Raw genomic sequence first — 13,798 nt, 5'->3', positions numbered from 1 at the left:
AACGGACAATTCTTATTAAACTTAGGAGAACTCTCCTTTGTGATTACATCATAAACAAAATAAGGAGGCACAACACCCCAAGAAGAAAATTGAAAACTAGAAAGAGCAAATCTAGCTAATTTGTGAGCCACAAAGTTGGCTTGACAATAAGCATGAGTAAAATAAGAACCTGGTCTCTCATGGAGACTAAAGGTAATGTCATCATGACTGTGGGTGTTGAAAGGCACCGTTTTGCTGCACGGTTAATGGAATATTAGGTTTATCTAGTTTATGTAATAGTCTCCTCTAGGTTTGTGATACGTGTCCAGTGCACAGCTAGCCACTAGTTGTCTGGTATTTACAGACATTTTTCGTCATAGAAGAATCAATGTATGAAAACACTTCGTTGGTGGAGAAAGATCTGCAACATTGTGCCTAGATCAAATCTCTAATTTGGTCACAAGCGATGACCATGGATGTACAAGAGCAAACATTGGAATAAAGGTTGAAAACAAATTATTTAAAAAGAAAATGAGAGTAAAGGAGTACTCATTTGAAGTCAATTGAATATAATCACAACTGAACAATTTCAAAAGAAAGAAAAGCAGTCTGAAGAGTTTCGCAACAATCAAATGTCCCGCAACTAACATCAAAATCATACCTCACGAACAGCCTCTATCAATAGCACAGCCTCCTTGATATTGCGTGGGGTTCCACCAATTCTTACCTCAACAGTTGAGCTTCCAGGATCGACATTAACAGGGACCAAGGTGACCATGGTGCGGCTTTCAATACATTGATTAAAAACCTCAGCTAATTTGGTTTTTGCCAAGGTCATAGTCGTGTATGGGCCGCACCGGTCATATTCGATATGAACCTCCGTATCATCCTCATTTACTGCATCCTCCTTCTCCTTCTCCTCCGCCATTCGATCCCGTTTCCATCTACGGACAACCTTTTCCGCTTGCGTCCTGATAGCCTCCAATTCAAGCCTCTCCATCGAACTGAATATAAGGATAATAAGTGAGATAAATGTCTGAGTTATTTTATTGTTATTCAATTGTTGAATGCCTAATACAACCTTGAGGGTGCCTTATATAGACTCTAACTCATGACTAAATCCTATTTAGTTTAGAACTAGGAAATAACAAACCTGTTGGAACTGGAACTCCTTATTGAAATATTAAACGTTTTTTTTTTTTTTTTTTTTTTTGAGAATAAATATTAAACGTATTCTAAATCTATGAAGATAAGGACGAAACTTATGCTTTTACGACGCTGTTTCTCAAGCTGCTGCTCGAACTCTTCTCCGAGTCGTTCTACATCAGTATCCCCATTTGAAAAGAACTCGCCCTCGAGTTTATGTCATGATCGTGGGCATCAGCCCGAAACTCATGGATATCAGAAAGTCTTTGAAATTCCCATGGATTCGGGCAAGTCCATGACAATGCCTTTGTCATTGATCTTTTGTACGCTTTGTATGGACCATACATCGGGTTGAAGCTTGTTATAAGTGCCAACAGGGAATCTTTCTTTGCGCAGGTAGATCATAACATAATCTCCTTCTTTGAACACTTTCTCTCGCCTATGAGAATCTGCAAGGGCCTTAGCTTCTTCTTGACCTCTTTTCCTGAACTCCATGCACTTCCATAGATTCCGCTGCCACACTAAATCCTTTGTCTTTTGAAATATTTGTTAAGTCGACAACATGCTTTAGCGGAGAGACATACACCACTGAAAACGGAGTCCATCAAATAGATCGATGTACGGAATTGTTGTAAGCAAACTCAACTTGTAGCAAGACGTAGTCCCATTGCTTCGGTTAATACTGCGAATCATATTTCCCAATGTTCGATTCGTAACCTCGGTTTGACCATCGGCTACTACGAGTAAGAGAAGTTCCGAACATCTTCCACAAGGTAATTGATAGGATCATTCCCTATTGATATAATCCTCTAACAAGACTTTTGTCTTTTGAGATTTTTCAACACATGTTCTTTATAAGCTTTTGCGTTCTTTCAAAATGGCAGGGTTCCCTGTGGCAGAGCTATTTCTAGAAGATGTTTTGGAGAAAACTCATTATATAGTCAAGTCAGAGTCCGACAAGATGGAGAGGGGAAATTCAGGAGAAGGAGACAGCAAGACTCCAAGAACAGTTAACTATTTGAGGCAATCTTACTTTCCTATCATTCTAAGTTTCTTACCAAATCAATTTTAAAACTTGCATACAAAATTATGTATTGACAAATTGTACCACTCTTGGTGCACAAAAATCCTTAGATAACCTTGTTTAGATCCTTAAGGTTTTCCGGTTTATTGCTTCAGCAGTTCCGACATTATTTCTGCAGGATGTTGATATTGATATTCGCTATAAAAGTTACAGCACATCTACATGAAAGTCTGTAGAAGCTTGGTCTGGTTCACAGCTTGATTTGGGTTTGGTAAACCACTTGCTTTATCACCATCCTGGTGTTTTTGTTTTTTTTTTTTTTTGAAGGGCCATCCTGGTGTTTTATTACTTTGAAGAATTTTGTGCATTGTTGCATCTTTGAAGAATTTTGTGCATTGTCGCATCTGACTGTCCAATATGCATGTCTTTCTTACTGAAGATTCTTTGTCATGATAGTGAAGACTACTTTTATGTTCAAAATGAATTTATGTCCTTTATTAATGCATTGTAACCATCATATCATGTGTAGGTGGAGGCAACTGTGGAACATATATGTCACTATATATATATATGAGAGAGATGGAGCAGTTCTTGTTTCCTTACGGGCTGGGATGATATATTAAAGTTACTTGACAAAATTAATTAAGGGAAATAGATTCCTTGGAGATCCTGAGAAGTTCATGGTTCTTCCCCTGCATGGGTCAATGCCTACTGTCAATCAACGAGAAATATTTGATCGTCCTCCCACTAACAAAAGGTAAGCGTATTGTGTTGGAAAAATTCATTTAAATTCAGGCATTGAGGACCATCATTTGATCTTAGCATCTAATTTCTATAGATCAATTTTCTCATGATGTTTAATTCTTGGGCCATATGGTGTTTTGGTTGGTTCTTGTATAGTTGTAAATCGTATGTGGAGAGTATGCTTCAATTCATTGGATTGACTGAAAATAGATGTTGCAGTTCAATTCTATTTGTGTGCGCTAACATCGGTGGAATCACTATACTATTCTGCACGATCCATGGTGTAATAGTTCATTAGTAGTATCCCTACCCCTACTTTGTTTCATCTGTCTTCCCAAATTTTATATTTTCTTTATCTATTCTTGTAGAAAAATTGTGCTGGCAACAAACATTGCAGAGAGCAGTATTACCATAGATGATGTCGTGTATGTCATAGACTGTCAAAAGGCAAAGGAAACGAGTTATGATGCTTTAAACAAGTTGGCTTGTCTATTACCATCATGTATTTCAAAGGCTTCAGCACATCAGGTATAATACCAAGAGTAGCAGCGAATCATTTGCTTTATTTGTATTGTACTTCTTGAGACCCTGCCAAGCTGGATCTTTTTTGCCCTTTTTTTTTTTAAACATGTGCTGGATCTTTTTTGCTAACTGAAACATTTTTTGTTTGGTGAGATGATTTCAGAGACGAGGGCGTGCTGGCCGTGTCCAACCGGGAGTTTGTTACAGACTATATCCAAAAATGATTCACGATGCAATGCTCCAATATCAGTTACCTGAAATTCTCTGGACACCCTTGCAAGAGTTATGCCTCCATATAAAGAGTTTGCAGCTTGGAGTTGTTGGATCATTTTTGGCAAAGGCACTTCAACCACCAGATTCTCTTGCAGTTCAAAATGCCATCGAACTTCTCAAAACTATATGATATGGAGGAGCTTACTCCGCTTGGTGTGTATCATTTTATGTACCATTGCAAACATTGGAAAGATGCTTCTATTGGGTTCTATTTTTTATGCTTCTAATGGGTTCTATTTTTCAATGCCTCAATCCTACGTTAACAATTGCTGCTGCCCTAGCTCATTGAGACCCATTTATCCTACCAATAGATAGGAAAGAGGAAACTGATGCTGCAAAAAGATCCTTTGCTGGTGATTCTTTTAGGTTAGCTCATTCGCTGAACGCCATTGCTGAATTTCAGAAGTTTGACCTTGGTTCTCTGGCTAATCTGGACATTTGTTGTTTATGCAGTGATCACATAGCAGTTGTTAAAGTTTTTGAAGGATGGAAAGATACAAACTGTAATGGATCAGAAAAATCATTCTGTTGGGATAACTTTTTATCACCAGTAACCATGCAGATGATGGAGGATATGAGGGTGCAGTTTGTAGATCTATTATCAAACATTGGTTTTGTCGACAAATCCAGGGGTGCTAATGTAACTATGTAAGCTCCTAAACTTTAAGGGCTCATTTGGTATCCTTTTTGTTTGTTTATTTATTGAGAGATAGGGGGAAGGATAGGAGGGGGGAGAGAAGAGAAAATAAGAGAGACAGTTAGAGAGAAAAGGAATAAAAACCTATTGGGGGAGGTGTAAATAAAAACTGAAAACAATTTCAAAAGTTTATTTAGGTTTATGTTCCGAACTCAGTTTGTCTATTCTTCCCTTTGCTGCTAATTTTATTTCTCTGATTCTTTTTCCTACTACTCTCTTTAACTTGCAAGACAAGAAACAAAAATTAGAATTCTTACCAACAGAACACCCCAGTTTTTCTTGTTCAAGTGATATATTTTCATTATATTGTCCTTTTAATGTTTTGTCATTTCACAATCAAAGAGGGTCCCATTGCTTGATTTTGTTGATTCTGCACTTATTTAACTGTTTTCTTTCCCCAGTTTTTCCTTCCAAGTATTTTGGTCAAGTGGCCTATGTCTGTCTAAAAACTAAAAAGAGGAGGATTTTGCAAGATGACCATAGTATGTTTGTGCAGGCTTACAACCAATACAGCCATGACTTGGAGATGGTGTCTGCAATTCTTTGTGCTGGGCTTTACCCAAATGTTGTGCAGTGTAAAAGAAGAGGAAAGTGGACAGCATTCTAAACCGAAGAAGTTGGTAAAGTTGATATCCATCCTGGATCAGTCAATGCTGGCGTTCATTTATTCCCTCTGCCTTACATGGTTTATAGTGAAAAAGTGAAGAATGGTACTTCTTAGCTTTATTCATCTCAGGAAATAGTACCAATTTGGTTGTTATCTCATTATTACTGATCAAGTTGTTTTTATTTCCGAATCTTCCATTAGGCATCGAAATCGTGTGCTTTATGGTGTGATGTTCTGAAAAATTGCAGTCTTGGTCTTAAGCATAGAGTTTCAAACCAAATACATATGGCTTAATGTTATGAAAAAAGGAAGAGTGCAAAGATTCCTCCTTTTGGTTGGCGTTGGCCTTGACCGAGAAATTCTTTAAGATCATAGTTACGTTGGGGTTGAAGAATAGGGGACTTGATCAGGGTCTATCTATGCTGGCATTTGTTCCAATTTAATTAATGGAGTTTCTGTCTGTCTTTAATTGAGGGTTTAGTACTCTACATTCGTGACAGTATTACAAGTGATGAATAAAAGTTGGAATAGTGATTCTATATCTCTTTTGGCGTTTTAGGTAGAGCTGTGGATGTAGGAATCAAACTTCAAATATGGACTGACCTAACTTGCCTCTACGACAAGGGGTCTCAGTAAACTCTACACCTTCAAAACCCTACTTCCCTTAACTGTGAATGAGGAGACATTTTGCTTATTCTTTGCTTTGGAGTTGGGGTAGGATAGAGTGAATGGAGAAAAGCATGTACAACTGTGGTTTACATATATATATATATATATATATATATATATATTCCACAGCCTGTTTTTTTTCTCTTCTTTTTTTTCATCTATTTGTGCAGCTTAGTGATGTGGGGAAACCTATCTAAGCTGGCATCTCTCTTCTTAGATATTGTCTGAATCAATTGATTGTTTATTAGTTGAGACAATGATAGAGGAAAACAGGACGTAAATTATAATGCCCGCTTAAAGTCACTATCTGAACCCTATATTGTCAATAAAGGGTTCTGTGATAAGTTGTGAAAAGGATTCTGCGTGCTCACCAGAATATATATATATATATATATATATATATATATATATATAAGGGGCCTAACTTATGTTACTTAATGCAATGAATATGTTCTTTTTTTCACACAACACTAGCATGGGCATGCAGACTTACTGGAAGGATATGCACTGAGCATCAAGGGAAGAGCATTAGAAAAGGGTAGGGTTGAAGGAGCTTTTGGTCTCTTCTGCATCTGGTAACAACTCTCTCTTTATAATCTTATGTTTTGGGATTGTTCTTCTTAAACTGTAGGTTGTGGTGATTAGATATGGGTTGTTTGGCTTTGTTCTTTCTGTCTGATATCCCTTTAGTATAACATCTATCTTGATTTTTTTGTTTTCTTGCAGCAGAGACTGTGTGCATATTATCAAAATAAACTTAGTTCATATCAAAACGCAGTTTTCAAAAGGCTTCCTAAAACTGCTCCATCTGCCTTTTGAAGGTAAGTAAAACTCTGAAAACGATTACATTACATTCGTAGAAGTTAGCTGCACTCTCTTTAGATCAATTACTGTATTTGTTCCCGTATCATTTACCATTGGCTTCAGTGTTAACATTATTGTTCATTAGTGGATTGCTCTGTTTTAAATTTAGTGTGGCTGTGAATGTGAGAAGGTCAAAGTATAAATAAATATGAAATTAGATTAACAGCTAAATCAGAATCCTATTGAACCAAGTTAGTTTGCAATATGAGAATCCTATTAGCAGCTAAATGGGAACCCTATTATATATCCTCGATTAATCCCAAAAAAAAAAAAAAAAAAATCATTTAAACCTTCAGATGCAACCTTAACCAGAGACCTGTTTTTGCTGTATCTTTTGTTGTTTTCAAATTTTTCTGGTTTGGTGGCTCTTGATCAGTTATTTTGCTCTATGGAGGTTTATATTTCAATCTATTTCACTTTAAATCATGTTTTTTTTTTTCTGTCAATATCAATCAGCTTACAAATGAAAAAAAATTGAATAACAATTTACGTCAATTTGGAAAAAACTGGCATTAAATTTGCTACAAGTGCTATATGATCTATATGATTGTCTTTCTGACAAAGCCTTTCTTTATCTACAGCTATAATGCATAATATTTTGCTAACTTGATATAGCTTAAAATATATTTCTTCTGTTAATCAAAAACTATACTTCAAACTCTTAAATATTTGTTTGTATTTCCTTTCAAAAAAAATATTTGTTTGTATTTTGGACCAGTGACCACTCTATCCACTTCACTTTATTCTTTATAGCTTTTAAACTGTTTTGTTTTCTTTTTCTCTTTTGGAAAGCTACACCTCCTATATTTTGGTTGTTAATCCGCCAATAGTTTGTTCAAGTTGAATTTGATCTAATGTTCAAGATTCTGTCTCACTTTGGTTCAAATGCTCATATTATTCTTTATAGTTTTCAACTGCAGTTGTGCAAGTGACCTTTGACCATGTTCATCAATTTTTTTGAATCTGTGAACTTTGGATTTTGTTTTCTTTAAAAACAAAACATATTAAAACTACAAATTGGTCTTAAAATCAACACAATTAGCAAACTACATGTAGCATCAATTAAAAAGTTTCTATAGTTCAATGAATCATCAAATTATTAAACCTTGGTTCTGCTATTTACATTTTTGTTGAATCAGTTTTTTTTTTTCCTCTGTCTCTCTGTAAACACTTTTGTTCAATATCAATATTCAATATCAATACTTTGCATTTACATTAAAATAGTAGAGATTAGTTCCACTGTTTTTTAATGCATTACTAAGTTGATTCCAGAATAATATATTCTTCACTTCAGTTTTTATATCACTATTAATTATTGATTGCTGAATTTCCACTTTTATGTGGTTATCAATATCAGTAGTCTGCCATATATGTACATATAAGATTACATTAGCAGCTGAATGACACTTCATCTCACAATCACTTATACTTGCTTTATTTTGCTTTAGAAAAAAAAAATGATCTTTAGATATGAGATATGTTTTTCATGTACATATTGTTATTATTAAGTTTTTGTTTTGAATACTTGCTAATTAGTTTTTTCCGCTTCATAAACTTTTTGAATCCATCTGACTTTATTTTTTCTTCATGTCTCTGTAAATGTGAATCAGCTTACAAATAAACAAAGAGAAAACAGCAATTAATATAAATTTCAAACAACATATCTCAGATGAAAAATTAAATAGTGTGTGGCATTTGTTCTCTGAATGAACAATTAAACTTCAAATGAGTGAAGTAATGACAAAAAAGAGAGCAAATAAAGAAGATTATGATGTTTGATTTGTATAATTGGTTTTTATCGTACAGGGAGCTCCAAGGGGAAGGAGACTACAATAGAGACCAGGTTTCAGTGCTATGAACTTGCAACCATGAAATACTTTGGATATTACCCTGCATTGACATCTGATGAGGTTAGTTTGTTGTGTACATTTGGACTTGGGGTTGGGGATTGGTGTACTGAACGTGTAGTAAGCTATTATAGTATTTGCTAACTTCTAAATGAATGGGTTCATTTGATGACGTTAAGGTGATGAAATTGATTTAGTTCTCATTTTGTGCCTGATTTGATATATACTGTAGAGTTTAGATGGTAGAAGAAATGGAACTCATTATATTATCCCAACTATTGAGAAATTCTTGTTTAAATTTTTATTTTAGGTCAAGGAACAGGTAGCACTAGCAAGGAAGGCACAAAAAATATCGGCAAAGATCAAGCAGAGACGCATGTTTCTTCGGATTACTCTCAAGTCTCAAGTATATAATAGAACACTCGTACCTTTTATGTGAGTTCAGTTAGAAAGAAAACAATTGATACATTTATATTATCTGCTACGAAGCGCGGGCTCTGTAACTAGTGAAATCTAAAGGCCAATGTTATGACACCTCAGCAAAAGTCAATTAAACCCACTAATAATGCCAACTTTAAAGCAAATGACGTTTGTTTAACCAAAAAAAAAAAAAAAACACTGACCAAAAACATCTCTTTCTCGTCTTTTTAATTTGTCTTCAATCTCATCTCTTCCCTGTTTGTTTCTCTGCAACTAAATTGGATAAATAGATAGTTATTTGTTCTGGTTTTGTTTTCAGATATACTGCAAGACAAGTTTTTATACTTTTGTCAATTAAAGAGGAAATTGATAATGATTGTGATTCGGGTAAGTGGATGGGAAGCTTATCACATGAATGAGATTGAGAGAGAAAAACAAGGATGGAAGAATGGTGGATAAGATTGAAAACAGAATTGTTACATGGATTGACATTTGAGAGAAAAATAAAATGATATCATCAATCTTATCATCGTGATTAATTATTATCGTCATCCTTATTTTAGACAGACACGAGTTTAATAGGAAAATTATAACATGATCCCGGATCATGGTACATTTGGTGGTTTGAGTTAATGTGATTTGCCCATATGACTTATATATAGTTATTTCTGGTCTCTTAATTTTTTTTATTTTTTTCACCCCGTGCATGGTCTCCATAAAATTCGAGTAATATTATTGGCTTGAACAAATGTATGACAGTAGTCTGCGAGTACAGAATAATTCATCTATCTAATAAAGCCCGGAAAGATTGCTCGGACTTCTCAGATTGCTTCCCAGAAAGATTTCAGTTGTGAGAAAACCCGATTTATTGAATAAGCCCTTAGATATATTGATCTTGATCCGTCCTCGCTTAAGGAAGAGGGAGTGTTTGATTTGGGTGAAACTTGGATTTCATTGTAGGCTCTCCATGAGTCGACCATCTTTGAGTTTTACCCTTTAATTGAAAGAAGATGAAAGAGGAAGTAGAGAATTGCTTCAATGGAGGATGAAGGATTCGAATGTGACCTGTGAAGGGAGGAGGGGGGGAGTTCTGTTAAGTGTTAACGTTGAAATTCTAAAACTCTGTATTTTATACACACATTAATATATTTTGCTGATGTGGCATATTATTAATCTTTTTTAATTATCTACGGCTGAGATTAAAAGTTGAGGACAACCAAGGCCCAAAAGCAGGCAAGGAGAGGATCCGGATCAGTTTGGGATACCGCTAGCCCACCAGCGATGTCGGAGAATGCGAAGAAATGGATCGGACCAACCTGCATAAACAAAACCAGGACCCCCAAACAGCCAAGCTCGAAGAGGTTACCCAGTCGTTAACTCGTTATCACCATCAGACAGAACACCACCGCTGTCGCACAGCACAGGACCCAAACCCAATCACCCAGAACCACCATCACCGGATTTATGTGAACCATCACCTGAACGCCATCTCTGAGCCTTCGGAAGACCATGATTGGCAGAGAGAAACAATGATGCGTTTATGATTAACGAAGAATAGTTTAGTTTTTTTTTTTTTTTTTGGATCAGGTCCCAGAGGTTTCCGTGTCCGAGATATCTTGGGATATTAGTGTTGAAACTCCTCAAGTTGATGCAATTGATGATGTCAATTTGCCGAATGTTGTTGTTGAAAATTGACAATCAAACGTCTTTTCTTGATACTTCAACTCCCAACAACTGAAATCAAGGAAGGTAGGAGCCAACTTTTGGAAACAGAGTATAGGAACAAGATTCTGGATGATCTGAATGAGGTATATGACAGTTTGTTGTATGGTTGTATCCCTTTTGTTTTATATATTTTACTTTGCGCACGTGATATCGTCTGCTGTTGAGATTCCTTGTGATTTATATGGTTAATTATGCTATCAGATCACAGGATTCAAAGCTTTTCTAAATCAGCGGTTGGTGGTGTTGAAGAATGAAGAAACTTTGTCATTGCAACATCAAGTCATCCAGGCAGTTGATCCCTTTGTGCTGCAGCAATATGTTTATGATGCCATTGAGACAGTGCTATCTGATGTTTGCTTGGCCATTTCTATGCTGAAAAAACGAGGAAACGCGGGACTTGATCATGATTCTCAACTCCAAAAGGTAATACCAAATACTTGGACCAGATTTGCGTGCTTGCAAATTCTTTTTTAATTTTTTTTTCCTCCAGATGTTTACCCTTTGTGTTTCCTAGAAGAAAAATTTAGCTTTATTTCCAAAAAATGTTAGTTAAAGTACTTGGTTAAATTGAATGAAATGTTTGTTTGTTTGTTTGTTTTTTTTTTTTTTTGAAAGGAATTTGAATGAAATGTTTAGAAATGGCCAATCCTACTTATACTTTTAAATTTTAGTTTACTGCAGTTCAATAATGGGTTATGTTAAATTTGTGTCTATTCAAGCTGTATAGGATGATCATGTATATTCAAGTAAACTTAGTTCTATCCTTTAGCTAAATGATTTACATTACTATTCATTTTTGTATATGTTTCTTGTGATGAAGTGGAATACTTGAACTTACTTCAACCTTAATTCAGATTTCTAGACAGACTAATGAGTTCATTGGAAGAAAAGAAGCATCACGAAGTGAAGTTGAAAGAGGGTTTGAAGGGCTTAGCTACCAAACGCATGGAGCTGCACAACTCGTTATCTTCTTCCTGGCCAAAGCAGGTGAGTTCTTTCTGGACATGTTCTCGATTGGTCAGATAAAGGGTTACCCTCGTATAATGGGGCACGCAGTGTGCCTAATCTGTCAGTTTCTGTCCTTCCCCCTCCGGCCCTCCAACATTGACTGCTGCAATAGAGCTTTATTATACTATTAATTTAGTTTAAAGAAACTTTGAACTGTTGCCTCTTAGCTCTCTTGCTCCCTGTCTATATCTGGTGTTCTTTCAAATATTCGGAGAAAAGCAAAAATCTAGCATTCTCTTGTTATGGGCGATTCAATTTTCGGCTCAAGGACTGATTCCTGTTTCAATTACAGGAAGCGGCTCTTGCAAAAACCTGCGAGCTTAAGAAGCTGTGTGAGAGCACCCTTTCCTCCATGTTTGATGGAAGGCCTGTTCATGAAGAGATTAATGCCCGTTTGAATAGTGGTGTTGCTGCATATGAAAATGTTTGTCTCTGGCGTGAAGCGTACAATATGAGCGTGTACTTTGAATCTCTTCGTTTTAACTAACTAACTTTGGGGTGTCTTCGGGGGTAAGGCATTGAAGTTGGATAAGCTAAAGCTGAACTATGCCTAAAGTGTTGAAATATTTCAAGTGTGAATAGTTTTCAGTTGGTAGTTACAAACTCAGCCAGCAAATACAGATTAGAATATTTGTACTATATTTGTTTATGACAACGCTGATAACGTGTACAACCTGCAAGTACGGTATATACCCTAGAGCTCCCTTGATGAATTTTCTGAATGCCACTAAAATGTAGATGCATGAAGTTTTCCATCAACTGGGCAACACAAAGAGACATTGGTCCGAGTGGAGTATGAAGATATGAAGGATGAAAGATTGAAAACCGATACGAATGCTTTATAAGAGGTCCATCATGCAGGTGAGATTACATGTAGACAAATAAGTTTACAATAAATGATTTAATCATTAATGTGCAAAATCATTGCATAAACTGGAGAGCGCGCTGCCTGTTCAAGAAATTTTGCTGCTGAAGTTTTCCTACATTGGATTATATCCATCTATTTACAGATCTGGGTAGGATATATCACACCATCTACTTTCTCAACAACTATATATAATTGGTTCATTCGTACAACCAGCAGCAAATAGGACCTATGTCAACAAAACAACACCAAGAGTATGCGGACAAAACATATTTTGGACGAAATAATGTGCGGCATTTACACACACGAGTCCAGTGAGTACATATTTTGGCAGTTAAAAGTTTCAGACCACAGGTTGATCATGCGAGGAAGCATGAATGGCACCGTCAGCACCCAGTTGGGTTGAGATGGAATGCTTCGATGCGGAAGGCATGGCTCACCAAAATATTGGAAGAGAGAGGTTGATCATGCAATTCATGAGTGAACTACACAATCAGGTTATTATATAAACGCATCAGCCAGCTAACCAGCAACATACTGAAAAAGCCAATCTTCTTTAGAGTTGTTTATTCATCCCAAAAACAAATACAGAGGGATGAAAATTATTCCTTTTCTTGCCCTCCTATTTTTCCTATTCCCCTCAACTGTACGGGGCGAAATGAAATATTATGACGGTCAAATGCTTGTCTTACAAAATAGCAAAGTTGATTTATGGACGATTCATGGCCTTTGGACTTGCGAACTTACCGGAAAAGAACCTGATTTCTACTATAAGCAAGTTACCGATTGTTCACCATTTGAAAGATTTAATTTAAATGAGGTAATGTTTTTGTTTATTTATTCCTTCTTCTTTTTTTCATTTCATTTATATATTTATTTATTTATGAATATGCATATCTCTAACAGTTCATTTTTAAGAGAATTCGCATTCAAAATCAATTTCATTCAATTTTACCTACTCCATGTCTAGTAAATTATATCTAATTATATTTTACATTTTCTTTTTATTAGCTTAGTGGCAGGGAACGATCGATACTCACTAGGGTTTGGCTTAGTAACAATAAGAATACGAGGATTACCTATCAATTCTGGGAGTATGAATATGAAAAACACGGTTCATGTACCACAGATATATTACCAAGCTGTAGAGATTATTTAATGAAAGCAACTGTATTGTGGAATATACTCAAGTTTGACGATTTGCTGGGTCCTAACGGCAAGTATAAGCCAAACACTTCATTTCAAGCCCAAGACTTGCTGGATGACATGGAAGTGAAGTATGAGGTCCGACCACTGTTGAAGTGTAATCTTCAGGGGGAACTACCGGAAGTTTGGTTTTGTTATACAAAAGTATGGAAAAGCATATTTTGCGCGTCTACGACAGATTCTTGTATGGGGCATATTAAAT

General features: G+C 35.9%; 1 protein-coding gene and 1 pseudogene across 1 annotated transcript; both read left to right on the top strand.

Annotated features, from left to right (window-relative positions):
* Nucleotides 1-2,002: 2,002 nt before the first annotated feature.
* Nucleotides 2,003-13,798, top strand: part of LOC112193836 — a 48,362-nt pseudogene continuing 36,566 nt past the window's right edge.
* Nucleotides 10,022-12,164, top strand: LOC112193839 (CDK5RAP3-like protein). The gene is made up of 4 exons (XM_040516537.1): nt 10,022-10,600; nt 10,719-10,940; nt 11,372-11,504; nt 11,818-12,164. Exons 2-4 carry the CDS (start codon nt 10,921-10,923, stop codon nt 12,010-12,012), a joined length of 348 nt encoding a protein of 115 aa, XP_040372471.1. The 5' UTR covers nt 10,022-10,600; nt 10,719-10,920; the 3' UTR covers nt 12,013-12,164.

The sequence above is a fragment of the Rosa chinensis genome, chromosome 3, assembly GCF_002994745.2.
Source record: "Rosa chinensis cultivar Old Blush chromosome 3, RchiOBHm-V2, whole genome shotgun sequence".
Taxonomy (NCBI): domain Eukaryota; kingdom Viridiplantae; phylum Streptophyta; class Magnoliopsida; order Rosales; family Rosaceae; genus Rosa; species Rosa chinensis.
Note: the sequence above shows the minus strand (reverse complement) of the source record. Positions and strands in the feature narration are given on the sequence as shown.